The following is a 26,050-nucleotide window of genomic DNA, read 5'->3' as shown; positions in this document are numbered from 1 at the left end:
CTCTACCGAGCCGGGGAAATTCACAACACGCTTAAACGCAAAGAGTCCACAAAGAGAAAAGTACAGTGTGAAATTTGTTGATTCTCCAAAATCAAGCCCACCGGTAACGGATACATCAGACATTTTTAAGCGCTTAAAAAAGGATATTTCTACAGACACGGAGGATGAAGATTCTCCATGTTTAAACATTTTATCGAAAAGTAAAAGCAACGAACCTTGCTATGTGGAGGTCAACATAGAGAAGCGACGTTTAACCATGGAAGTGGATTGCGGATCAGCGGAAAGTGTAATACCGGAGGAGCTTTTTGAAAGGAATTTTAAACATTTGAGTTTGGAAAAGTGCAACAAACGTTTGGTAGTCATTGATGGCAACAAGCTGACAGTTTTAGGAAAGGTCCTGGTCACAGCACACTTGAATGGAATGCAGAAAAAACTTTATTTGGTGGTTTTACGTTGCCAAAATGATTTCATACCACTTATGGGTCGCGCATGGTTGGACGAGTTTTACAAAGGATGGAGAAACACTTTCACAAATTTGACATTGCCGGTTGGAAACATCGCATCGAAAGACAAAGAGAGTTTGGTCGACAATATCAAAAGTAAGTTTCCTAGTGTATTCAATAAGAATTTCAAGTCCAATAGAAGGTTTTACTGGTGACTTAATTTTAAAAGAAGATCGACCAATTATTAAAAAAGCATACCAGGTTCCTTTGCGACTTCGTCAAAGAGTTTTGGATTATTTGGACGAACTGGAAAAGGACGGAGTAATAACACCAGTAGAAGCCAGTGAATGGGCTTCACCGGTAGTGGTAATAATAAAAAAGGACAACAACATTCGACTCGTGATAGATTGTAAGGTCTCTATAAACAAAGTTATAGTGCCGAACACATACCCATTGCCATTGGCCCAGGATTTATTTGCTACTCTGTCGGGTTCAAAAGTATTTTGTGCTTTGGATTTAGAGGGGGCTTACACCCAACTGGTTTTGTCCGAAAGATCACGGAAGTTTTTAGTAATTAACACAATTAAAGGATTGTATTCCTATAACAGATTGCCCCAGGGAGCGTCATCCAGTGCGGCAATTTTTCAAAAGGTCATGGACCAAGTTTTGACCGGTTTAGAAAACGTATCATGCTACCTAGACGACGTACTTATTGCGGGAAAAGATTTCAATGACTGCTATAACAAACTTTTATTGGTTTTAGAACGATTAGCCAAAGCAAACATTAAAGTTAATTTTAAAAAATGTAAATTTTTTGTTACAGACCTACCCTATTTAGGACATGTTTTGACCGATAAAGGTTTACTCCCTTGTCCCAACAAGGTGGAGAAAATTCGCCAAGCAAAAGCCCCACAAAATGTGACCGAGCTGAAGGCATTTTTAGGACTGTTAACGTTTTACGCCAAATTTATTCCAAATTTGTCCTCCCGCATAAGTTGTCTCTACAATCTTTTAAGAAAGGATGTTAAATATGTCTGGAGTCATGATTGTGGGAAAGTTTTCAACGAATGTAAGCAAATGCTAATGAAACCTAATCTTCTTGAGTATTTTGATCCATACAAGCCGGTAGTCGTAGTAACGGATGCATGCAATTATGGCCTTGGTGGAGTTATTTCCCATGTTGTGAATGGAGCTGAGAAGCCTATAAGTTTTGTTTCCTTCTCTCTAAATGATGCCCAAAAAAAATATCCTATTCTTCATCTGGAGGCCTAAGCGGTGGTTAGCACTGTGAAAAAATTTCATAAATTTTTAAACGGAATGAAATTTACGATCTATACGGATCATAAACCGCTAATAGGGATTTTTGGAAAGGAAGGGAAGCATCCAATTTCCATCACACGTTTACAACGATACGTGATGGAATTAGCGATTTATGATTTTGAGATAGTTTATCGTCCTTCCTCCAAATTAGGTAACGCTGATTTTTGTTCCCGCTTTCCGCTATCACAAGAAGTGCCAAAGAATTTATCAATAGAATATATTAAAAACTTGAATTTTTCGGACGAATTTCCTATAAATTACAAAGAAGTGGCAGAAGAAACATCTAAAGATGATTTTTTACAGACGTTGCTTCAGTATCTGCGAAAAGGATGGCCCAAAAGGTTAGATAGGTGTTTTACTGACATTTTTTCCCACTATCAAGATCTTGAAGAAGTAGAAGGCTGTGTATTATTCCAAGACCGAGTAATTGTACCAGAATCTATGAAAACAAAAGTACTCAAACTACTACACATGAATCATTCAGGCATTAATAAAATAAAAGAATTAGCGCGTAGAACGGTTTACTGGTTTGGGTTGAATAAAGATGTAGAGGATTTTGCAAAAAGTTGTAAAATTTGCAATGAGATGAATGTTGTAACAAAAAAGGCTCATTACTCCCAGTGGATTCCTACCAATAAACCATTCAGCAGAATTCATGCTGATTTTTTTATTTCGAAAAGAAGATTTTTCTGTTGGTAGTGGACAGTTTTACAAAATGGATCGAAATTGAACATATGAAGTACGGTACTGATCTCAGAAAGGTAATCAAAGTCTTCCTTCGGATATTTGCCAGATTTGGACTACCAGATACCTTGGTGACTGATGGGGGACCTCCTTTTAATTCAATGAATTTCGTCAAGTTTTTTGAAAACCAGGGAATTAAAGTTTTGAAAAGCCCGCCGTATCACCCGGAAAGCAACGGCCAGGCAGAAAGGATGGTTCGTGTTGTAAAGGATGCATTAAAAAAGCTTCTACTTGACCCAGACATAAGACAAATGGATACTGATGAACAAATTTCTTATTTTCTGTTTAATTATCGCAATATTTGCTTAGACGACAAACAAGTTTCCTCTGAAAAGCTTTTAAGTTTCAAGCCCAAGACCCTATTGGATTTGATAAACCCTAAAACTGGACATAAACACAGGCAGACTACAACAGACAGACAAAATACTACAGATAATTTTGAACCTAACGCAAAAGTAGAAGAAAATGATGATTATACTAAACTTAAAAGTGGTGATCTGATATATTACAAGAATTTTGATAACACAGACATACGACGTTGGTTACCTGCAAAATTTTTAAATCGAAATTCCGATACTACCTTTCAGATTTCCCTCGGAGGCAGAATCATTTTGGCGCACAAACGCCAGTTGAAGCTGCCACACGTAAAACATCCTCGAAGGAGAAAACTTTATCTAACCAGTGAAGAGATTTTTTCTAACGCAAGTTCGAAAGGGGAATGCAGTAGAAATACAAAAAGAACAAGAGAAGAGGAGGATGAGCACGAACGGATATCCGAAGAAGAGGAAGAGTTTTATGGATTTCCGGCCGATTCCTTTATCTATTCGGATAAATTGCACGAACCTCGAAATATGTATGATGAAGTACCTGAAATGTTGCATGAAGATCAAGAAACACATATTCCACAAAAAGTTGTAACCAGAAGAATTTCTAATAGAAAAACGAAGAAGAAGCGTTATAATGATTATATCTATTTTTAAGTTGAATTGAAAGTCTTGCTATGTAAATTTATATTATGCTATGTAAATTTTTATTAATATATTGCTGAAGGGTTTGAACATTGTTGATAGATATTACTTTTGTAAGTATGGAAAATCTTAGGGTGGAGGACTGTAGCGATCTCGCGAAGGTTGAAAACATAAATCATAGAGTCGGGCGAAGAGAAAGTAGATTAAGAGAGTGAGTGAAATTGAGAGTGAGAGTCTGGAAAGAAAAGGGAAATAATAGGAAACTGGTGTAGAGTGGAACTGAAATAAAATCAGAACTGTTTAGACTGGCAATAAGTTGAGACGTGTTTTATTTGATACTGGGAGAATATCGTTATTTTCAGAAGTGAACTTATCAGAAATATCTTCGTAAACTTAAGCTTGCTTCTTGAGATGTGTGCACCTGAACTGCCGGTGGAAGCATAATTGTCCCATGTGCATTTTTGGCAATATTGAGATTTTGCAGCCCATGACCATGTATCATGGTGTACTATCATATAGGGAAATAAAATTGACAGTTTGTTCTGAAAATTGTTGGAAAAATGAAAGGCCGATTTGTAACATTCTAAAAAGGGGACGCATAAACGTCACGTTTCATTCGCAATCCTATGGAACTATAAAATCGCTCTAAAACAAAAATTAATGCTCAAATTCAAAATTGGTTGATGTTAGAAGTTAGAACACGTTTTAGTATTTTAGTATGGTGAGAAGGTCAATTCTCCGTTTCTGCAATGAAATGGTGCAAAAAGCGTGGGTATTATGATTCCTTGCCTAACAGGATGCTGTTTGAGCAAAATTTTGGGAAGCAGTGTTGTTGTTTTCTCCATTTCTTGCAACATAAACAGCATAGTTATCCAAAGCTTTGCTCAAACATCATCAAATTAGGCAAGGAATCAAAATACCCACGCTTGGCGAGATGGATCTACATACTGCCCCCACTCGCAAAACAGTCCCATATGAATAGGAAATCCAGCAAAGATGGGACTGTTATGCGAGTGGGGGCAGCATAGGTCTTAGCCGAGTCGAAAGACACCAGCAAAGAAAAAAAAATACCCACGCTTTTTGCACTATTTCATTGCAGAAACGGACAATTAGCCTTCTCACCATACTAAAATTCTAAACATCAGAAACATCATCATTCCTTCGAAGATCGCGGACGCTTGTGGAAATAGTTATTAAATTATTGCCGTTTAGTGATCCGACGAACGGCTTTTTTATCATTATAAAGAGACTTTTAGCCCGTGGCTGGTTCATCTCTGTAAGAAGAAGAGAGCGTCACTGTGAGATGCTCATCTGGGCTGTTACGTTAATTATAGGTAACACGCCTTCCGTCCTGATCATGCTACGGGGAAATACTTTGCCACAAACACAACAAACAAAGCTAAACACGACAACCAACACATCGAAATTGTCACTTTGGACTTGGCGAAAGCTTATAACCGAGCCTGGACACCAGGTGTTATCCAGCAGCTCAGGAAATGTGGGCTACCGGGACACATCCTGCACTTCTTGCGCAAATTTCTTTCGTAAGAGGACCTTTCAAGTTTATATTGGAAACCATCGTTCCAAAAACATCGGCATTGCAAAATAGGAGACGGGAGTTTTGATATGTTTTTTTCCTGAAAAAAAAACAAGATAAGTGTGATCGTGTGTTTTCGAATGCAGTTAGTTAGTGTTCAATCTTGCAAGATCTGTTGGCTTGGGTGAATCGTTAATGAAAAACAACATCAAACGAAGCACATCTATTACTTAACAAAAATCAACGAAAGCTCCATTTAGAACTGCAGAGCAAATGGGTGAGACCTCTCCATTGTGTACATTGTATAACATCCAAAGCACTTTTTAATATATTTCAACCTTATTATTACATACATATTACATCTGGAGAAGAGCGGAGCGGGCCTGGTGTGGTGGTTAGAACACAAGACTATCACGCCGAGGACCTGGGATCGAATCCCACTCCCGACATATTCACAAAATGTGGGTTCTTCCTTCGGAAGGGAAGTAAAGCGTGGGTCCCGAGATGAACTAGCCTAGGGTTAAAAATCTCGTTAATACAGACAAAAAAAAAAAAAAAAAAAATACATCTGGAGCGTTTGGTACGGTATGTCCACGCATCCTTCCTCCCCTGTAGATTCGAGAATTGCTACGACAAGGAATAAATGTTTCAAACTCGAGGCACTTCGTAGAATCATCTTTACGGCAAATACAACGCAGTAGGCCTGGCCGTTTTGATGCTTGTATCATATTGATATGCTGCAAGCCTCAATATAGACAAGAAAAGTAATTAGGCGTAATCTTACTTAATTACTTTCCAGGATGCTTTCTCGTACTGGCTGCGTTTGTATTAGATTAGACTAGAAACCATCGTTCCAAAAACTTCCCGGAACAAACCGGTATACCGCAAGGATCAGTTATAGCTGTTTAGTGGCAATGAATGGAGTATTTGCAAACCTACCTAAAGAGATTTATATATGCGTGTACGTAGATGACATGCTTGATGCCGTTGAGCGGACAGTGAAGGCTCTTCGTCGAAAACCTCAAGCATCCGTAATTGCGGTGGCCAAATGGGCAAAAGATGCGGGTTTTGGCATATCGGCTGAGATCCTGTGCTAATTTTCACTGTGGCAACCAATGACCTGCCAATCCTCTTAAAAAACCAATGCGAATGCTTGGAGTTCTAATAGACTGTCATCTGACTTTGCTTGATCACTACAAACTGGTAAAATACATGTGTAAAACTCGTTTAAATCATCTCCTACGAAGCTTATCGCAGCGACATAAAACGAGTAATCATGGTGTTCGTCTCCGATTTGCCAGTGCAATAATCGACAGCAGACTTCTATACGGGATCGAATTGACCTGCTTCGCTACAGATGCACTACCTAACGATCACCTTAGCCCCTGTCTATAACCATCAATTCGAATTACTTCTGGCCTACCTACTTCCATCTACAGCTGCTGACACCGCATGCATAGAGAGCGGTAGGTTGCCTTTTGAACGTTTGGTTACCGAGACTGTATGTAAGAGAAAAGAACAGTGTTGGCTTCCTAGAAAAGACGGCACCATGTAGTGATGGAATTCTTCTCCTTGATGAGGCAAACCGACTCCTCAAGAAACACGTCAACGAAGCATTCCCCCCAGTGGAGGAGATCCATTGGAAATGAACCAGGAGATGTAATTCGCCACGTCTGAAGTTGGAAATGTCGATAAAAAACCGCATCAGGGCAGGAGAAAATTCGCAAAAGGTAACAAGATGCGTGGTTGAGCCAAGCACCAAAATACCATGGCTTGGTTACCCGGATGGCTCCAAGGCTCTCGATAAAGTGGGCATAGGGGTGACCGATCATGGAATCAGCCACTTCTATCGCCTGCCAGATCCGTGCTCAATTTTCTCAGCACAGGCTGCTACTGTTCTTAACGCGTACATCCGTAAAACCAATAACCGTATTTTCCGATTCAGCAGGCGTAATCACAGAGAAACAGACGTCACACTACTCGCTTCCCATCGATTACCTTTTTAACAGTTGATTTAAATGTTCTTTAGAGATGTTTTTTTTTTGAGCCTTAACTATTTTTGGATATTCTACATTGTTTCTTCACTTGATAAATTATTATAATCTAGTCTTTCATTTTTATTTGAATTAGAATTGAATTATCGAAATTTGTTCAATGCTGTTTCTATTCGCCCCAATGCGGGGCGAATAGAAACAAGCAACCTTTTCTCAAATAAATAAACAAAATAAAAATTGGTATTGAATCTTAGTTACAGCAGTTGTGGGAGATGGGGCCCAAAGTTGAGACCCTTGCAACTGGCTTGATCAAGCACGGTCCCAGCAATACTTGCCTAAGCATTCAAGAAGGTGTATCTATTCGCCCCGTTTCACGGTTCCCATACAAATTAGCACTTACCGGTCATTCTTTTTCTGCTCCGCAATGTCAATTCTCAGCGCAGCGAAGCTGTCGTTAAGCATGATCACGCCATCAAGGTCCAGGGCCTGTTTCAACTCGTCCAGCGTTTCGAACTCCACATAGCAGAAGCCTTTGAAAACGTCCGTTTCCTTGTCTTTGACTAGGCGAACATTCTTCACCGTGTAATCCTTGAAAATCTTGTTCAGATCGCCCTGGACAACGCCTTGCGGTAAATTGCCCACGTACGCAATGTACGGTGGTTCCGTTGGGAGCGGCCTGCGGGCCCGCTCACCTCCATATCTAGTGCGGGTGAGAAAAATTGATGATCAGTTCCATGAAGGTTTCAACATTGCTGCAGTAATTAAAATGAACAGGTGAAAACGCCAGTCCGTTCCAAGTGCAGTTTTCTTCTTGACCACTGGAAGCTCTTCAAACGACCACCTTTTTCTTCAGCATTCCCCACCAACCGATGAACGAAAAACGCATGGATAAACAAATCATTATGCAATGAATTAAGCAACTCTCCAAGAAGTCACACTTTTTTGTTTGCCGGAACTGCCCCGGTCATCGTCGTCACTCTTGATGCGATTATTTTTAGCACATTTTTGTTTGTAACTGCGGTCGCTTATTTTGGGACGAATGCCGTAATTTTCGCATTTCGCCGACAGCGCAGAGCCACCAGAAGAATCAGACAACTTCCCGAAAACACACCACGAGCTCAAATTTGGTTCACTTTTTACACTGCGTTTTCACCATTTCCGACGTAAAACCGATTGTTTCCGGAAAGCGTACCGCGAGGAGAATAACTCGAATGCACAATTTCGTTCGATAGCACCGATTCAAACGTAAAATTTTGTAATTTAATTTACCTATTATTATCATGTCCACCTCTGCCTGCCATATTTGCTTTTGAAGCGCAGTGGTGGTGTCGCACGAACCGAAAAGTCCCTTCTTCTGTCGTGCGCACATTTACGGGAACATTCCATTTTACCGCATGAAAACATACACTGAAGCCGAAGGAGCTAGTTTGAAAATACCCATTAAATGGGTTTCTCGTACCCATTTTTTGATTCAGTACTGAGCTGTCAAAAGATGGGTATTTTTATGAAAACAAATAATGGATATTTTAACCCCATTGTGAAGTTTCGCCTCTGACTATAATATTGTCTATCCGGTTGGAATCAAGACCGACATTCAATCAAAAATTGCCATTTTCTTGGCCCACAAGTGTCGCAACTGTTTCGCATCTAGTGCGCTGTGTTGCTGACAATAACAGGAAGGATGCGCACTACTTTTGACATGACTAAAAAACGTCGCGAGTTGGGTCGCGTCGCGACTTGATTATGCGAAGTCCGGTTTGGTGGCGGCCCGACAATAATGGGTAAATAGTACGCATGTCAGTTGTGAAAATTCTGAGCCCACCATTTTTTAAACTTTTCGTTTTTGGTTTCATCGATTGAAAAAATATATATAAAAGTGAATAATATGTACAGGAAACATTTTCATAATTACTTTTCAAACCGTAAGTAACATCAGTGAACATTTTTTTGTGAATATTCCCAGCAAAATACGTTTCTAATTGCAGATGGCTAAGTTCCTCGAGAGAAGTTTGGATTTGCTGGAAGCACTGGGAGCGGTTCTTGGAAGATACGTTTCGGTACAGAAAAATAAATTTGATACTGCAATAGGGCACTGCATTGTTTTGATTTTATATGGGATTTTGACGTTTCTTGGCCTTGTTGTTTACAAAATTTCTGTAAGAGTGAAAGAGAAGGAGAGAATTTCGTGCAGTGCCCTATAGACGGAAATATACTAATATTTTACTGAAAATTATTAAATTCGTCGTTATTTTCCTAACTTAATTTCAATAAACCATTGAATAAACCGAGGAATAAACCTAACCTCAAACTGCAAAATCGTTCTTAAATAATGGGGTATTTTTACCCATTTCGTGTACAAAAAACAAGAGTAAGAAATACCCATTTTATGAAGTTTGGCGCGAACCCATTAATGGGTAAACGGCAAATACCCATTAAATGGGTTAAGCCACTTTAGTTCGAAATGGGTACTAAAATACCCATTAATGGGTATTCTCAAACTAGCGTGTGAAGATAAACCAACACGGAGAAAACGAGAAACTCAAGAATAATTTTTCAAATCGATGTATCTAACTTTTTCACTGATCTGAGTAAATTCATGGTCAATAGAGCTTGCTGACGTTTATTCACCTTTCTCTTTCAAACATGCAGGCGGAATAGGATTTGTTGTCATCAGGAAAGGTTTCTCGATGAAAACAAATCCTATCCCACCTGCATGCTTGAAAGAGAGATGCGAATAAACGTATGCAAGCTCTATGTTGACGACCATTTCACTAAAATAGTTTTTTATAAAAAGACTTTTCACAAGTTTTTTCGTGCTTAACATCACCAGGGATATAGCACGCACTAGGTAAGAAACAAAACCTACTCATTCCATATCATTTTCACAATGAATTTTGACAAAAATACACATACACCGGGTTGGTTAGAGATACGTCATGCCAGTACGTCGCTTTTGTATGGTGCCGGCTTGGTGTATCTGTTACTTTTGATTTTGGCTAGATATGTCGTTTGGTTTTCTCATATATCAAAATGGTGTATCTATCAGTAAAGTTGTAAACATCAAAATAGTTAGATACGTCGTTTCGAAAAATATGCTTAGTTAAACAAATTAAGCAATAAATCATCAAACAGTGATGTCTCTCTCTCTCTTCTTGGCGTAACGTCCTCATTGGGACAAAGCCTGCTTCTCAGCTTAGTGTTCTATGAGCACTTCCACAGTTATTAACTGAGAGCTTCCTCTGCCAATGACCATTTTGCATGCGTATATTGTGTGGCAGGCACGAAGATACTCTATGCCCAAGGAAGTCAAGAAAATTTCCTTTACGAAAAGATCCTGGACCGACCGGGAATCGAACCCGTCACCCTCAGCATGGTCATGCTGAATACCCGTGCGTTTACCGCTTCGGCTATATGGGCCCTATCAGTGATGTGGATTCTTCAATTAGCTTTATGAATCATGCATGCAGCAGTTAACCCGGATTTGTTTGCATTCTCGAGCTACGTCGGATTGAAAAGTTATGCTTGAACTCAAAAAAAAATTACCCAAAATTAGAGGGGCGACACTAGGTTTCGTTCGCATATTATTTATGTAACACTGAGCAACATTAACGGCGACAGTTTGCATTTAGGCGTATAAGGGCCGATTTCTTCACCTCGGCTTAACTGGTAAGCCAGGCTTACCCATACAGTTAAACCAGACTTAACGCTTAAGCCAGGGTGAAGAAATCGCCCCTAAGGCAATCTAGCGCTCATCACCCTTCTCTCTCAAGCAGCCACCGAAGATAGCAATTTTTTGTTTAATATTTTCATACGAAAACGTTTCCGTATGAAAACAAACCTATCCTCCTCGGGAGCGAAACAGCTTGCAAAACAGAGAAAGGAGATCAAACGTCAGATAGCCTTATACGGCCAAAGTACCTAGAGTCGAAGTTCTTTTTACTCAACCGTGAGTTAAAATCACTCAACTTTCGGTACTAAGGTACACCGGGGCAAGTTGAAACGGGTGGGGCAAGATGAAACAGCGGGTTAACACGATGTTTTCTAATGATAATAAACAGTTTGATCGCCATAACACATAGTTTTTGATTCAAACAATCTTTTAGCGAAGGATAAATTTCCAAATTGTATTGAAATCTATTTCAAAACTTCGTGTTTCATCTTGCCCCACCCATTTCAACTTGCCCCGGTGTACCTTATGTCACTTACTCAATTTTGGCTTCCCGCATCAAACTCTCAAAGTTGGGTTGTTTTGTTATTTACTCTTTGACAACAATAAAAAGAGCGAATGAAAGAGGATGCAAAAAATAACTCAAAAGTGAGTTTAAAAATACTCAACTTTGGGTTCTCTTGTTTTTCTTTCTAAGATGAATTTCATTTGGGGTGGGAGTGGGACACTCACGATGTGAAAACTACACGGAAAATTCAAACTACCTAATTTTTGGGTGAAGTTTATATAAAATTGAGTCGAATAAACTCGCTGCCCAAAATGAGGTTGTTTTCCCTCTCTCCCCCACCGATGTTGTCAATAAACAGAGATGCGTCTATCCAACGGGGGTCCTTGAGGCCAATAAGTCAATTTTGGGTAAATGTGACTTTACTCAAATTTGGGTTGAATGAGGGTGGTTTTGGGTTGATTTTACCTACACTTATGAGTATATTTTTTTGCTGTCAACTGGCGTATTTTGGATTCACCTCACGTATAGAAGAAGTGTATTGCAGTTTTGACAGCTGATGTATTGCGTGTAGTTTTGTATTATTGTGTATTAAATAATGGCCTATTCGTATTTTTAGTAAATTCTGTATTAATCGAAGTATTTTTTGTGTATTATTTTTCAAGTATTTACGATGCAGTCGTTTACGAAGTTGATCGCCACTTGGGAGGTAAAGGCAACTCTAGATTGAGTTTAAATAAGGGCGAAAGTAACATGAGAGAGTTCTCTTCATCGACTCTCTCTTCTGCAAATTAAAGTGACAAGATGCAAATTCAATCGAACTTTTTCACACTTAGACGCTAGATTGCATCGCAACCTAGCGATTAATGACCAAAAAGTGCAACCATACTTGCATCTTGTCACTTTAATTTGAAGAAGAGAGAGTCGATGAAGAGAACTCTCTCATGTTACTTTCGCCCTTATTTAAACTCAATCTAGAACTTATCTAGCGTGAGTTTGGTCGATTTACTCAAATTTTGGCTTATTGGGCCAAACTATGGGATTGCCTCAAAAGAACCGTGAACACGGAACCGCCAAACTACACAAATTTGAGTTCTTTTGACGCAACCCCATAGTTTGGCCCAATACTTAAATTTGAGTGAATCGATTAAACTCATACGTAAATAGTTTGCCTTTCTCCAGAAAAAAATATACTCAAGAGTAGGTAAATTCAAGTCAAACGTGAGTGTTTTTCAACCCAATTTTGACAAGAACGGCTTTTACCCAAAATTGGCTTATTGGGCCAAAGTACCCCCGGTGGTCGATGCAGCTCGCTTTGTATTTGACAACATCGGTGGGGGAGAAAGAGAAAACCGAGGAGAAAAGAACCTAATTTTGGGTAGAAAATTTAATCGATACTCACTTTTGTAAAATAAACCAAAAAAATATGTAGTTTTGATTCTCCGTGTAGCCTTTACATTTTACCGAATCCGTGATCGAGATTTACCAACTATTTACCACAAGTGGGCTGTCCCTCGTTTTTGGGTTAAATTTCCCAAACAAAGGGAAATTCTCGCATCTGAAACGTCAAAGCGCTCGTGAGCGGCGTCGGTGGTGTAGTGGTAAGCGTGGTTGCCTCTCACCCCAGTCGGTCTAGGTTCAATCCTAGTCGACGCCGTCGGTATTTCTGAGACAAAAATATCTGATCACGCCTTCCCTCGGATAGGAAGTAAAGCCGTAGGTCCCGGCCCATGTGTTGATGGGTTCGATATGTAGGGTGTCAGGTGTGTGTGGATGTCTCCCTGACCGTCCGTGTTTAGGCTTAGTACCAGAAATAGGCGGACGTTAAACTAGAGCTGATGCCGAACGGTGTCGGCTCGCCAGAAATAAGAAGAAGAAGAAGAAAGCGCTCGTGGTTTTCCTTTGCAAGCAGCATGTTTCGAAATTTCGCTGGCGTTGCTCTCGTTTTGTTCGTACACATGTGAGTTTTGAATTTAGTTCCAAAAATGAAGCTTAAAACGGAAGGCAAGGGTGGCAAATTGCTCGACAAAACGGTGTTCAAATTTTTCGACAAACTCATCAGCGAAGACGAGAATGTCCGAGTGAGGGGAGCCTCTGAGCTGATACAGTTCCTGTCGGTTGGCGGTGATGGAAACGCAGAGGATAAGGTTGGTAGCATAACCTCGTAGGTAGCATGGAAAGAAGATTATTTTTGTATTCTTTTCACAGCACGAAAAAGAGAGGGCCTACGCGCTCAAACGGTTGATTCGCGGTGTCGGTTCCAACAACCATACTTCCCGTGCCGGATTCTTCACTGCATTGGTCGGGTACCTGGAACAAGTGAAGCAAAGCGATTGTTGTCCCACCATAACAGAACTCTTCAAATTGGTGAAATCAGAACTGTCCGATACCGATAAGGGAGAGGACGATAACCAACAGACCAAGTTGGAACTGAGAGTAGGAAAGGTGTCGGTATGCGGCGCAATTATCAACTCTGGTTTGATAGAGAACGCCTCCGACATGGAACTTCAGACGGTGCTGAAGACACTGAAAAAGGGAATGTATAAAATGGTCACGCCGTTTGCAATTATGTACCTCAGTGAACTTGTTCAAAAGGTAAGAGAATTTAGGCAGGTTTATTTATTTGACAATTTTATTTTATTTTCGAACATCGATTTACACCAAAATTTATTTTTTCAGATTGACTCCAAAAAGTTCACAACAGTCTTATGGCCCGTTATTGAACCCGTTGTAAATGTACCGAAAGCTGAACACACGATGGATACCATTTACTTTCTACTAGCAGCTTCTTCGATCCACAAAAAGTCGGTGAATCAAAAGTTTTTCGAAAGCAATTTTAATGCGCCGCATTTGATTCACGAGAGGAATTACGAGTTTTTGGCAAATCTTCTGTGGGACATCAAGAACACATTGACAATAAATCACCCACTGTACGATTTTCTGATCGAACAACTGGTGAAACAGAATCAAGTGGGTGTCTTCTGGTCTCAAGGCGTAGATCCCATTCTTGTGAATGAGAGCAGCACTCACAAATTCAAGGATCTTGTTGCGCTACGAGTGTTTATCACAGTGCTCAGCAAACTAGAGAATGGATCGTGTATTCCGGATCTTTTGAGCATAGCTTTCCTGGAAATGCTAATGAAGAAAGTGAAACAATTCAATCAACTTAGCGAGGACGTTCGAGACCTGTACCAGGAAGCATTTGAGAGCCTAACTCAGTGCTATCCGAAAATAACTGATGAGCAAGCAAAACTTGCCATTTTTGAAAGGTTGGTTACACCCCCTAGTAGCATATTGATCGAAAAGTATGCGTCCAACAAGATTATTCAGAATCTGTTAGCGACTATGAACGCGGAAAGTATAAAGAAGGCCGCCACTGTTTTGGAGAAACTCGTTCTGGCCAGCGATCATCCGGAAGTGTTGAATTCCGAACGGATTCACGCGGCGCAAGCCTTACAGAAATTGCTTTCGAATCGGAATCTAACCACTGAAATCGAGTGGCGGACAGGCATTGTTAGGTTTCTGCTAAATTTAGGACTCTTTTATTCGGCGGACGGCAAGAAGGTGATTAAGAACACGAAAAATCATTCTACAGCAATATCAGCAGAATTAGTCCCAACAATGAAATCGGCATTTTTCCATTGTCTTGAACAACGTCACGCTAAACTGGCAGACGAAAAAGCCTTCCTTCTGTCGATAGTAGACCATGTGCATGATGTGTTGCAAACCATAGGAAATAAGGCACTGCGAGCGCAACTTAGCGAGGAGCATCTGGAGCACTGGAACCGAATGTATGTCGTTGTTCACGCGAAGGATAAAAAGGATAAAAAACTGAACAACGTTTTCCACATACTGTTAATGTACATGGGTCTTCATCTGTTCAGCGATCCGGATCTAGCCAGCAGCTCGATAGCTGAGTTGGAAAGCGTCATGAAGCGAGTGAAGAGCAAGAAGGCGAGCTCCAAGATGGAAATCAGTAACCAAAATGGAAAAACTGCCGAGCCGGAATGGATCGAAGTGGTGATCGATTTGTTCCTGAATTTGATGTCCCAGAACTCACATTTGCTTCGCAAAGTCATTGGACATATATTCCCTCACCTGACGGGTGAAATGACACTCACTGCTTTCAATCAGATTCTGTCGGTTATCAATCTGAAGGACAAAACTAATCCATTGACCGCTGGTGAAGGTGACGATAATGACGAAGAAGGAGACAATGATGACAAAATGGATGATGGTGACGACGACAGCGATGAAGACTCTGATGAGTAAGTATGGTTTACAATGTACAAAATTTCTTTTGGGATGTTATGTGCAGGCTGTAGATCTAGTTGACATCAACATCTATTTTTTCCAGTTTTTATATGCTCACTTGTTACTTAAAAACTACCGAGCCGAAAATCTTCTAGATATCAATTTGTTGCGAAAGGAAACAGTTGCATCCTTTATTTTTGTTTCTTTGTTGGTGTTATGGCTTAGACCAGAGGTCGATCTCACCGTCGCTATGTTGTCCTTGGTGTCTCTTGGTTTAGGTCTTAATTTTTGTTTCCTTGAGAAACTCTTATGGATTTCTGCTCGTCAGTGGTACAGAATATGTTCTAACGCCTCCTCTTCTTGGCATAGTTCGCAAAAGGTTTTTTCTTGGTTGGGTCGTAAATGCCTTATCTTTAAGCCAAATTTTCTGTCCTGGTTCTTTTGCAAATTCATAATGCAGCTTTTTCTTGCTTGGTCTCCGAAATTTCCTTACACTTGTTTCTCCATTTGTTCCACACAGTATGTTTTGCGAGACTGATGGTGTCGTCTAACGTTAGGTTTTCAGTGTTGGCTTGTGTGACCTTAGTTGCTTTAACTGCTTTAGTTATCCATCGCTTCATTCCATCGTATGCCTGCCTACGTAACTTGCCAACCACTCTGCCAGTTCTAATTTAGCAATTTACTTCGTTCAGCAATGAGTTAATCTCCAGTATGATATGGTTAGTCTTGGCGTGTCCTTACTTTTGGAGTCTGTTACCACTTACTGTCTTGTTGTATCTTTTTGCTGTACATAATTTGACTGCTTCCCTGATTGCCCTGCGTTCGTGATGCTTATGTTGTTGTTGATCTTCGCAGTTACATGCTCTCCTACTTCCACATCTAGTACTGCTACCGCCGTACCTACCTTCCCTGTTCTTACCTGCGTCTGTGAAGATCTTCTTGAAGTCCTTGTAGCCAGAGCCGTAGCGTGCGGTTGGCCAGGTTGGCCCCCGCCAAGGGCGCCAGGTTCAAAGGGGCACCGAGAAGCCTAAGGCTAGACGGGAAACAGGATGAAGCTATTGTTTTCTGGAATGCTACCAAGATTTCACTGGTTTAAGATACTTTAACTTATATTAATCATGTGTTTTTACGTTTTACGTTCTTCCGTCTTCGAAAAAAAAAAAATAGATTATTTTGAATATTTACCATGATGTTATTGGGGAATTCATTTACTATTTTATTTGTATAAACTCTTTTAGTTTTATTTTTTCAACAAGCAAAGCAAAATCATTATGCTTTCGAAATTCTAGTGAAAGTTTCTTTCTGAAAAATCCTACACATTCTCACTAGGGAATGTTTTGAGGTTACTTCTGATGACTTTCTTCGCATTAATTTAAATATTTTACAGTGTTTAAATTGAAAATATTCAGATAATGCCCTTTCAGTTCATACAATTGTTAGTTCCAATGAATGATTATTTATGCTTAAACTTTTATAAATCTAGCAGAAACCATTCAAGTCGTGTTTACCTAAAAAACTACCAGTGAGTTTTTTTTTATTTCTAGAAAACAAATTAAATGTCCCCGGAAGCCTTCATAAATTTCACCAAATATTTCTTCGGAATTTCTTGATGTTTTTTCACATTTTTTTCTAAAACTATTTTTGAGAATTTCTTTGAAAAAAATCTAATGAATTCCTCCAGAAATTCTCACAAAATCTCATTCAGGAATACTTTCCAAGAAAAATCAATTGAAAATTTTTCTGGAGATTCCTCTTGATATTTCATTTTTTATTTCATTTCATATAAGAAGGATCGTATGTGGAAAAAGATTGGACTTAAGCGGGTAAGAAAAGTGATCGCTTCAAACGGAACACAGCGTAAGAGCCTGGACAGTGAAACATGAACTCGGCCCACGAACCACACCCCCAACATTTTGAACTTCTTGAAATTCCTCGAAGGGAAATCTTCTACAGATTATTTGGGGAATACGACCAAAGTTTGCTTCAGAAAGTTTTTCATAGATTCATTTCGAAAAAAAAATCACATCGCTTAAAAAAATCCATTAATTCCTTACGAAATCATCCCATTTTCACTAGAGATGCTTCAAGAATTACTCTAGAAAACCTTGCATGAATTTCCTCATAAATTGCTCCAGTAAATCATAATTTAGGAATTCCTTCATAAATTTCTCCACGTATTCTGGTAGAAAATCTGCCATTGATTTCATCTAAAACTTCTCCAAAACTTACTTTGGAAAGCTTTCTATGAGTTATTACAGAAATTCCTCCCAAAATCTCTTCATCAAACCGTTTTTAAAGGATTTTGTATAAGAAAATTCTCCATATATTCCTTAACCCTATCCCGCCCATGACTTCTTTTAGTGTTTAAAAATAGTTTTTATTATTTTTGCTCAAAATGGTAGAACAAAATCTTATTTTCTATGCCAAAATTATCGTTTAAGACTATTACAACTCAAATATAAGGTGGTGCTCTGGAGCACCACCAGGCATTTGAAGAACTTTATTTCATGCTTTTTCTCGTTAAAAATGGTCAAAGCACAGGATGCTTCATTTGAAAATCCAAGAAAATCACTTTTGGAACCAGTTTTATACAAATTCATTACAATTTGAGACAAGTTGTTCTCAAAAACTTCGAACTTTTATGACACCAGAATTCTAGAATGGGATGCAAACAATTATTACATTGGGCAGTTGCTTATTTTTTGCACGCCATGTTCCCAGTGGTGCATATATGCACCATTCATATTGTATCAAATTAAGGGTTTAAATACACATTTCAGTTCTTTTCAAAGTAAGACTACACAAATAAATAGTAAATCTGTTAGGGAACTATTTTTATTTCAACCCGTGAGGATAACTATGCCATTAATTAAGACGTCAAAGTTTGTCATTATTTTTTTGTCGAAAAAACAGCTTTTCGTGAAAACTTTTTTTGACAAAAACATTGAATTTGTATGCGCATACTTAATGTAATGCCTTTAGATAGAGAACAACATGTGAAATCATGATTTATAATTAAAAACATTTAAAAAACTTGATTAGTTTCAGAGATACAAGGGTTGAAAGTTATGGTGCTCTACAGACACCATGGGCGGGAAAGGGTTAAGAAACCCTTTCAGGAATCAACGGTTGAAAGTCTCTATAATAAAGACAAATCAATCAATTAAACTTTTCAGGGATTCCTTCAAAAATAACTCTTTCAGAAACTCTTCCAATGGTTAGCCACAATTTCTACAAGCACTCTTTCATGCATTTTTTCAGGAACTACTTCAGGAATTTTGTTCCTTGAATTGCATTTGAAATTCTGAATACCTTCCGGGTTTTCTCCATGTATTTCTCCGGATATCCCTGCAGGATTCGGCTATTCCATATAGAGATTTCTTCAAGAATTTCTCCTGATACTCCCCCATGTTCATGGTTCTTCTAATGATTATTGAAAGTTTCCTTACAGGTCTTGGAAACATTTTGACTAAACTTCAGAAAAACTTTGGCAAAGTTATTGGGAAATTATGGTTGAAGCAATTGAACAAATCACAAAAAAAAATGTGAATTAGATCTATGTGGATCATATATATTAGAAATCTTAAATGTAATTTCTAATTATTGTGCGCTGAGTTTCTTGAAACTCAAAATGTGTTCGTACATAATGTCATACAAAAAAGAGGTTGGGAAATTTTTAGGCGACTCCCATTGAAATACCTAAAGAAATATCCGAATGAAAAGAGCTCTAAAAAATAAAAAATAAAAGCGGGAGAATTTGTTTCTTTGAATCACTATGATCCAACTTTAAAAAATCTTTGAAAAATGTTTTTTTTAGTAAATTAACAATGTCAAATTTTTGGCGGGCGCCAATCTGGATGCTTGCCAAGGGCGCCATGGGACCACGCTACGGTTCTGCTTGTAGCGTGTATTCATCATTTCTGTTACTAATTCCTTCCACGGTTGCTGGCTGACGTTTTTCTCATCTCTGCTACCTCCTCGCGTATCTGTTCCATTTGATTTTTCATCACTTTTGAGTTAACATTATTTTACATTTACATTTACATTTATTTAGTTCTTTGCATATCGGTGTTATTTACATTTCATAAGTTCATTTCTAACAGTGTTTTGATTTACTTTCATCTGTAATGTTACTCTTTGTGATTTATCCGTATTAGAGGTCATATTTACAAAAACATCAAACGAATGAGGAAAACGTGTTCTATAGAAAAAAAAACCTCAGAAATTGCTTAAATAAGGCTTAACCTACGAGTATCACAGATCTTGAATAAGTGGATTTTCTGACATAGCACAGGATATTACAAATTTGTTCATGCTTTTATCAATAAATTCTTCGATTGTTTCGATGCATGCTAATCGATGTAACTCGTCGGTTGAGAAGTAGGGATCGAGGTCGAAAATCATTTTCAGCAATTTATTTTGCATACGCTGGATCCGTTTACGATGGCTTGCTGCACAGTCTTTCCATGCCGGTGCTCCATAAACAAGTGTCGCCCGGAATATCAGTTTATACAGCAACATTTTGTTATTCAGATGCAGTTTGGAACGCCGATTTATCAGGGGGTATAAGCAGTGAACCAGCCCATTGCATTTGGCAATGCAGTTGTCCACATGTTTGTCAAAAAGTAATTTTTTATCATACACCACACCCAGGTATTTGACATCATCGCTCCATGGAACTACGACACCACCTGCATTTATTTGCCTTGAGGGCAGGTATCTAGGTGAACGCCTTTTGGTGAAAAATATCGCTTGAGTTTTGCCAGGATTCAGTTTTATGCGCCATGTTTTCTGGAATTCTTCTAGGGAGTTTTCAGCTGCTTGAAGATGCGTAGTGATGATTGCGGGGTCTTTGTCAATTACCAGGTACCCGGTATCATCAGCAAAGAATGTGTATATTACTCCATCGATCATGATAACGTCTGATGTGAACACGTTGTATAAGGTTGGACTAAGCACCGAGCCTTGTGGTAATCCGAAAGGGATGTCGTGCACATTTGACAAGCTACCGCTGACTGAGACTCGAAAAGATCTACGCTTGAGGAAGGAATGCATTATTTTGACAAGGTACTGTGGACATCTGCTTCGGTGTAGTTTAAAAACTACCGCCTCATGCCAGACAGAGTCATAGGCCTTTTCAATATCAAGGAGTACCATTCCGGCAGACTTTTTGTGGGCAAAAGCAGAACGGATGGTTTTGGAGACCCTCATTAACTGATGTGTTGTTGAGTGTGCTTGTTTAAATCCAAACTGCTCATTTGGAATCGTTCTGTTAGTCTCCAGGTGTCGGTTAAGCCTGATCAATACCACTCTCTCTAGGATTTTACTCATAGAGTTGAGTAAGCTGATGGGTCTATAGTTACCAGGGTCAGTAATGTCTTTATTCGGTTTGGGTATAGGAATAACCGTGGCACATTTCCACGAGCTTGGAAAATACGAAAATTTCAAGCACGCGTTAATTAGTTTCGTTAAAAATACAATCTCTTTACGTGATAGATTTTTGAGGAGGACGTTACGTACGCCATCCTTCCCGGGTGCTTTTTTAGACTTCAACCGGTGAATAATGGAACGTATTTCCTTGGGCTTAGCGTATGTGCTGGCATCGACATTCAACTCCTGATGAAGAGCAATTTCCTGAATAGTTTCATTGACTTTAATGTCTGTATTGTAGTCGCCTGGCAAGGTGTTACGATGAGCTTTGGAAAAACTTTCAGCAAGCGCCTCTGCCTTTCCCGCAGATGATGCGACATATGAGTCACGGACTTTGAGTGGAGGGTCGTACTTACATTTGTTTCGCAGATGTTTGCTGATTTGCCAAAACTTGTTGCTCCCAGCTTCTAGTTCTTCAACCATGTCGCCGAAGTTGCGGAATTTTTGTTCTGCAATTTCCTTCTGAATCCTTTGATTGAGGGCGGATACGATCATTCCAATCATCGGATCCCTTGTCCGATAGTATTGACGCCTCCGCACATTTCTCAGTCTGATGAGCTGCTTAACAGGTTCGGGTAAGGTTGGCTGGTACTGACGAAACTTCACGAGTGGGACAGCCGCAACTTCAGCATCAGCAATAGCTTCTGTTAGAAACGCGATGGCATCGTCAATTTTGGTAGGATCATCCACTGTTGATATTATGCCATCCGACAGATTAATCCGGGTGTCCAGCTGCCTACGGAAGCACGGCCAATCTGCTCTATTGTAGCATCGGTATTGGCGCACGGTTGGATTGTACGGTGTTTCCACATCTACCGTGAAGATGACTGGGAGATGATCCGAAGACAGATCGTTTATCACTTTCGGCACTGACAAATTGAATCTGTTATTTGACACGGTCAAGTCTAAGGTAGACGGTTTGCCTCTACCAGCAGGAATGTAGGTATGCGAGTCCGGGGTGTGAATAGTCAGACCGAAGCTCCTCGTTGATCGGTATTGCGCATTGCCGGCTTTATTGGCTTTCGCACAGTTCCAAGCTCGATGACGTGCATTGAGATCTCCTATTACAAACAAAGGATCGTTCGTGTGAAACAATTTACGTGTGTCTCGGCGGAACAGTTCGATCTGCGGTTTTGTCGAACCTCCAGGATAGTATGCAGCTATGATGCGTACAGGAGCACTGGACGTGTGAATTACAACACCAACTGCTTCAATGCACTTAACACCTAGGTTGTCAACACGTTCGTATGGGATCCCTTTGCGAACCACTATCATTACCCCTCCTCCACATCTTATGCAGGAAAAAGAACCGTGGGAAAAAGACATGTTTGATTGCAGCCAAGTTTCCGTCACTATTGCCAGGTCTATACGGTGTAGTACCATGAAATCGAACAATTCGGGAGCTTTGTTACGCAGGGATCTGCCGTTCCAATTCATGTCATTGAGTGAAGTTAGATTATCCATCGCACACATATTTGGCCATCAGTTCCGAAAGGGCGAGAAATTGCATACCCTTCGAAGTGCATGCTGAAAGCCTGGTGTAGAGCTCACGGGCCAGGCTTAGGAATTCGGATATAGTGAACAGATTCGAATCTTGAGCTGCGATCTCTCCCCTAACTGCTTGCGCAAAGGAAACTCCTGGTCGTACAGGAGCTGGCTGGGGACGTCGCGGATGAGACGATGTAGAATGACGATTACGAGCTTGATTTTTCCTTTCATCCAGTTGTTTCAAGTAGGCCAGTCTTGTGGGGCATCCTCTGAAGCTAGCTGCGTGATTTCGGCTGCAATTCGCGCACTTTATCAGATGGCGATCGTCGTTCTCACTTTCAAGTGAATTTCCTGGTTTCACCACTTTCTTCGGGATAGCGCAGTTTTTCGTGAAATGCAATTCCCCGCATTTCACGCACTTTGGTTGTAAATTACAGTGGCTCATACCGTGTCCAAACTGCTGGCAACGGAAGCACTGTACGATATCGGCGGCTCTTTTCGCATATGGACGCCAGTTTACGACGACACTGAACAGGTAACGAACTTTCCTGAGATCCTGGAGTTTACATGCTCCCCTTTTGAAGGCCACCAAGTATATCGCACTATCACCCGATGGCGACGCTTTCAACAGCTTTACGCTCTCTGGTTCGATGTTCACAGATTTTAGCTCCGTGACCACTTCATCATTGTTGAAAACCGGCAGACCAGATAAAACAAATCTGATTGGGGTTTCATCGGGCAGGCTGTGCGTGTAGAAGCGAATATCGTTTGCCTTGCAGTACGAGACAAGCGATGTGAAGAAATTTTTATCTTTCACTGTGATTTGTATCACTCCCCGTCCTATGCGTTGTACGTACTCGCCTTTGTTCATGGCTAGTGACGTAGCAATGGCATTGATTTCGACCACACTTTTGTTGTACACGTAGATGGGTGGACAACGCACTTTTTTTATGGAATGTGAAGTTTGGTTGGACATTCGCGCTGGTTCCTCTTGTTGATCGTCATCAACCGCCAGCATCTCAAACTCATTGTGAGTGGAGACCCCCGCAATTACACGGGAAGGAACATTGTTATCACGGCATTGTTGAGAAGGCGCTGGCTCATTGTTATCGAACATTGTAGTCAAGTGCGATGCAGATTTATTACTGATTCGAACCTTGGACTTGTCGTAATTTCTCCTAATTACGATATTTGATGGACCACATTTACCCACCACATCTTTGTGGGTGGCGACCGGGTGGTCCTGTGGTAATTTACCCAGTTTTAACGACAATTATTCAACCGACCGATTCTCTGTATAGACTTGTATTGCAAACAATGTTGACGCGTCGGCAACTTGCAAAGAACTGTGTTAACATTATGAATACCGTGCGGTACCCATATTCTGAACGGTTAAGAGAATCTCACCATAAAGGCCTAAATAAATGGAAGTTCTTGTTTCTAGGGATACTGTTCCACAGTATCATCAAGTTGGGTTATTGTCTAGCTAAATGTATAAAATATATTGAACCTCATAAAAACTTGTAGTCCATGATCTAGACATATTTTTGTTAGTGGACGACGTGTTCCTAATTATGGATACCATGGCTTATGGCCAGTGTACGCAGAATATGCCACCGCAAGCGAAAAACAGGCAACAAAGAACGCACAGCAACAACGCTTTGTTTTTTCGTTAGCAGATAATGACAAAATGGACAAAATCGCTCCCGAGTTTGTTCACAACAAAAACGGTAGGAATATTTGTTTCGTTGTTGTGCATTGTTTTACAACTGAAACTCAACTCTAAGGTTTCCAAGAGTCTTATTTCGTCCAAATGCTTATGAATTCGATAATGTGGGTTGAAAATTTCAGCAGAAAAGCCGAAATATCAGCACACGCACGGCAAGCGATGTTTGTTTTATTGCTCTCATCGCCTGACATGCGTTTGTTGCGGAGCGTCTTTGTTACCAACATGCACCGCTTAGGACAAAGCGTTTGTTTTTCGGTGTGATCCGTTTTTCGTACCCTGCTTATGACACAAGCCGTGGTCCTAATTCTGAACACATATTGTTACTATCTACGTACAAACACATTCACTACGTTCACAGTTGAGTCAAAAACAATATATTTTATGACGATTGGATTATAGAGGAGCTCAATAAAGTTAACACATTAATTCATTCATTAATGTTTACGTTTATTAGTTAGTTATCTTATATTTTCCATTTCTTGATTTACGCAGCAATGAATCAGATGCCGCCAGCTCGGATACTGAAAATGACGACGATGATGAGGACGACCAGTTTTCCGGTGACGATGATGATGATAAAGTTACGGACAAAATGCGCATGGCAATTCAAGCCGCCCTGGGAGGTGCCAATCCGGAAACCGACACCGAATCGGTCGATTTAGACGACATGGCGGAAGAAGAGGGCCGTAAACTGGATGAAGCCCTGGCGGCTGCATTCAAGATGTACAAACAGTCGAAGAAGACGAAACCAACGAAAGCGGAGGAAAGAATAGAAACAACTCTCAGCCATTTCCGGATGCGGGTGTTTGACCTAATCGACGCATACCTCAAGAATGGACCGAATATGGTCATATGCCTGGAGTTGATGCTGTACATTTTTGAGATGCTTCCAGTGGCCATAAAAGAAACAAAACACAAACAGATTCTGGAACGATACCGGCAGGTTTTCAATAACTTAGTGAAAGTTAAGAACTTTAACGTCGACGTTAAAGACGTGTCAGCCGAGCAATTACCTCAGATCTTGACTGATTTGATGGAAAAGGTGGCCAAGGGTTCGTCATTTCCGGAAAAGAACCAATACATTCTGAAGGCATGCCAGTTCATTGTGATATGTTCCCAACTGATAGAGAAGAACAGCGAAAATCGCAAAGCTACCAATATCGACAAAATATTCGGAAAATATCTGAATGAATTTATTGTCGAGCGAAATCCTGCTTTAACATTGAACGTTTTCCAGACACTACTCCGTATGAACTGGTCAGGAAACTGGTACATGGTTAAGACCCTAGCGGATAATGGACTCAAAAAGGAAGTCCGAACTGTTCGCAAAACACAATCTCTTTTGTTGTTGCGAGAATTCGTAAGGAATCGAAGGTTGATCAGTTCCAATCCTCGCGCGATCCAGGAAACGTTTAAATATGTCGTTGCAAACATGAACTCCTACATGAAGGAAGCACAGCAATCATCCACAGTGTCGCAAAACGAGTTCAACGAACTTGTTCAGCTGTTACAAGAACTGCACAGTCTTGAAAAACAGCATCCCGACGCGATTTCTGTTCCTTGGCAGAAAATCGGCGACAACCTGCAAAAATTGCGAAAGTTCAACTTGAACTCGCAAATCATGAACCAATATGTGCGAGTTTGTAAACTGTTGCAGCTGGAACCTATCAGGAATAGTGAACATGCACAACAGAACGGCAAAAAGCCCAAAGCTAACGGAAAATCAACCCACGGTGATTCACAAGATGAAGCACAAGAGGAAGAAGACGAAGTTGAAGAGTCTACCACCAATGGCAGCGTGAAGCGGAAGAAGAAGGGCACGTCACTGAAACAGAAACGACTCAAGAAGGAGGAAAGGCTGAAGGCTGCATCGCAAGGTCTGGAATCGGTGTCTTTTATAAATGTTGAATAGGCTTAGCATAGATGAACGCGGTAAGTCTATACATGATGTGAATAAATTTGAAAAATATA

General features: G+C 40.2%; 2 protein-coding genes across 2 annotated transcripts; one reads left to right on the top strand and one right to left on the bottom strand.

The window, feature by feature from the left end:
• Positions 1-7,402: 7,402 nt before the first annotated feature.
• LOC109406517 (eukaryotic translation initiation factor 4H) lies at positions 7,403-8,307 on the bottom strand. The gene is made up of 2 exons (XM_019679611.3): positions 8,276-8,307; positions 7,403-7,706 (listed from the first exon to the last, which is right to left on the bottom strand). The coding sequence occupies exons 1-2, from the start codon at positions 8,305-8,307 to the stop codon at positions 7,403-7,405; spliced, it is 336 nt and encodes a 111-aa protein (XP_019535156.3).
• Positions 8,308-12,758: 4,451 nt separating this feature from the next.
• On the top strand, positions 12,759-26,050 carry LOC109406532 (uncharacterized). The gene is made up of 4 exons (XM_019679630.4): positions 12,759-13,325; positions 13,387-13,773; positions 13,858-15,446; positions 24,572-26,050. The coding sequence occupies exons 1-4, from the start codon at positions 13,164-13,166 to the stop codon at positions 25,989-25,991; spliced, it is 3,558 nt and encodes a 1,185-aa protein (XP_019535175.3). The 5' UTR covers positions 12,759-13,163; the 3' UTR covers positions 25,992-26,050.

The sequence above is a fragment of the Aedes albopictus genome, chromosome 3 (assembly GCF_035046485.1).
Source record: "Aedes albopictus strain Foshan chromosome 3, AalbF5, whole genome shotgun sequence".
Taxonomy (NCBI): domain Eukaryota; kingdom Metazoa; phylum Arthropoda; class Insecta; order Diptera; family Culicidae; genus Aedes; species Aedes albopictus.
The sequence above is the reverse complement of the archived record's forward strand: the minus strand, read 5'-3'. Positions and strand labels throughout refer to the sequence as shown.

Bases quoted from the DNA above. Each gene is read 5' to 3' on its own strand.
- LOC109406517 (XM_019679611.3), bottom strand. From the start codon at position 8,307: ATGGCAGGCAGAGGTGGACATGATAATAATAG. The intron at 7,707-8,275 runs GTAAATTAAATT...CACCCGCACTAG, and splicing joins GGTGGACATGATAATAATAG to ATATGGAGGTGAGCGGGCCC.
- LOC109406532 (XM_019679630.4), top strand. From the start codon at position 13,164: ATGAAGCTTAAAACGGAAGGCAAGGGTGGCAAATTGCTCGACAAAACG. The intron at 13,326-13,386 runs GTTGGTAGCATA...TTCTTTTCACAG, and splicing joins ATGGAAACGCAGAGGATAAG to CACGAAAAAGAGAGGGCCTA. The intron at 15,447-24,571 runs GTAAGTATGGTT...TGATTTACGCAG, and splicing joins AGCGATGAAGACTCTGATGA to CAATGAATCAGATGCCGCCA.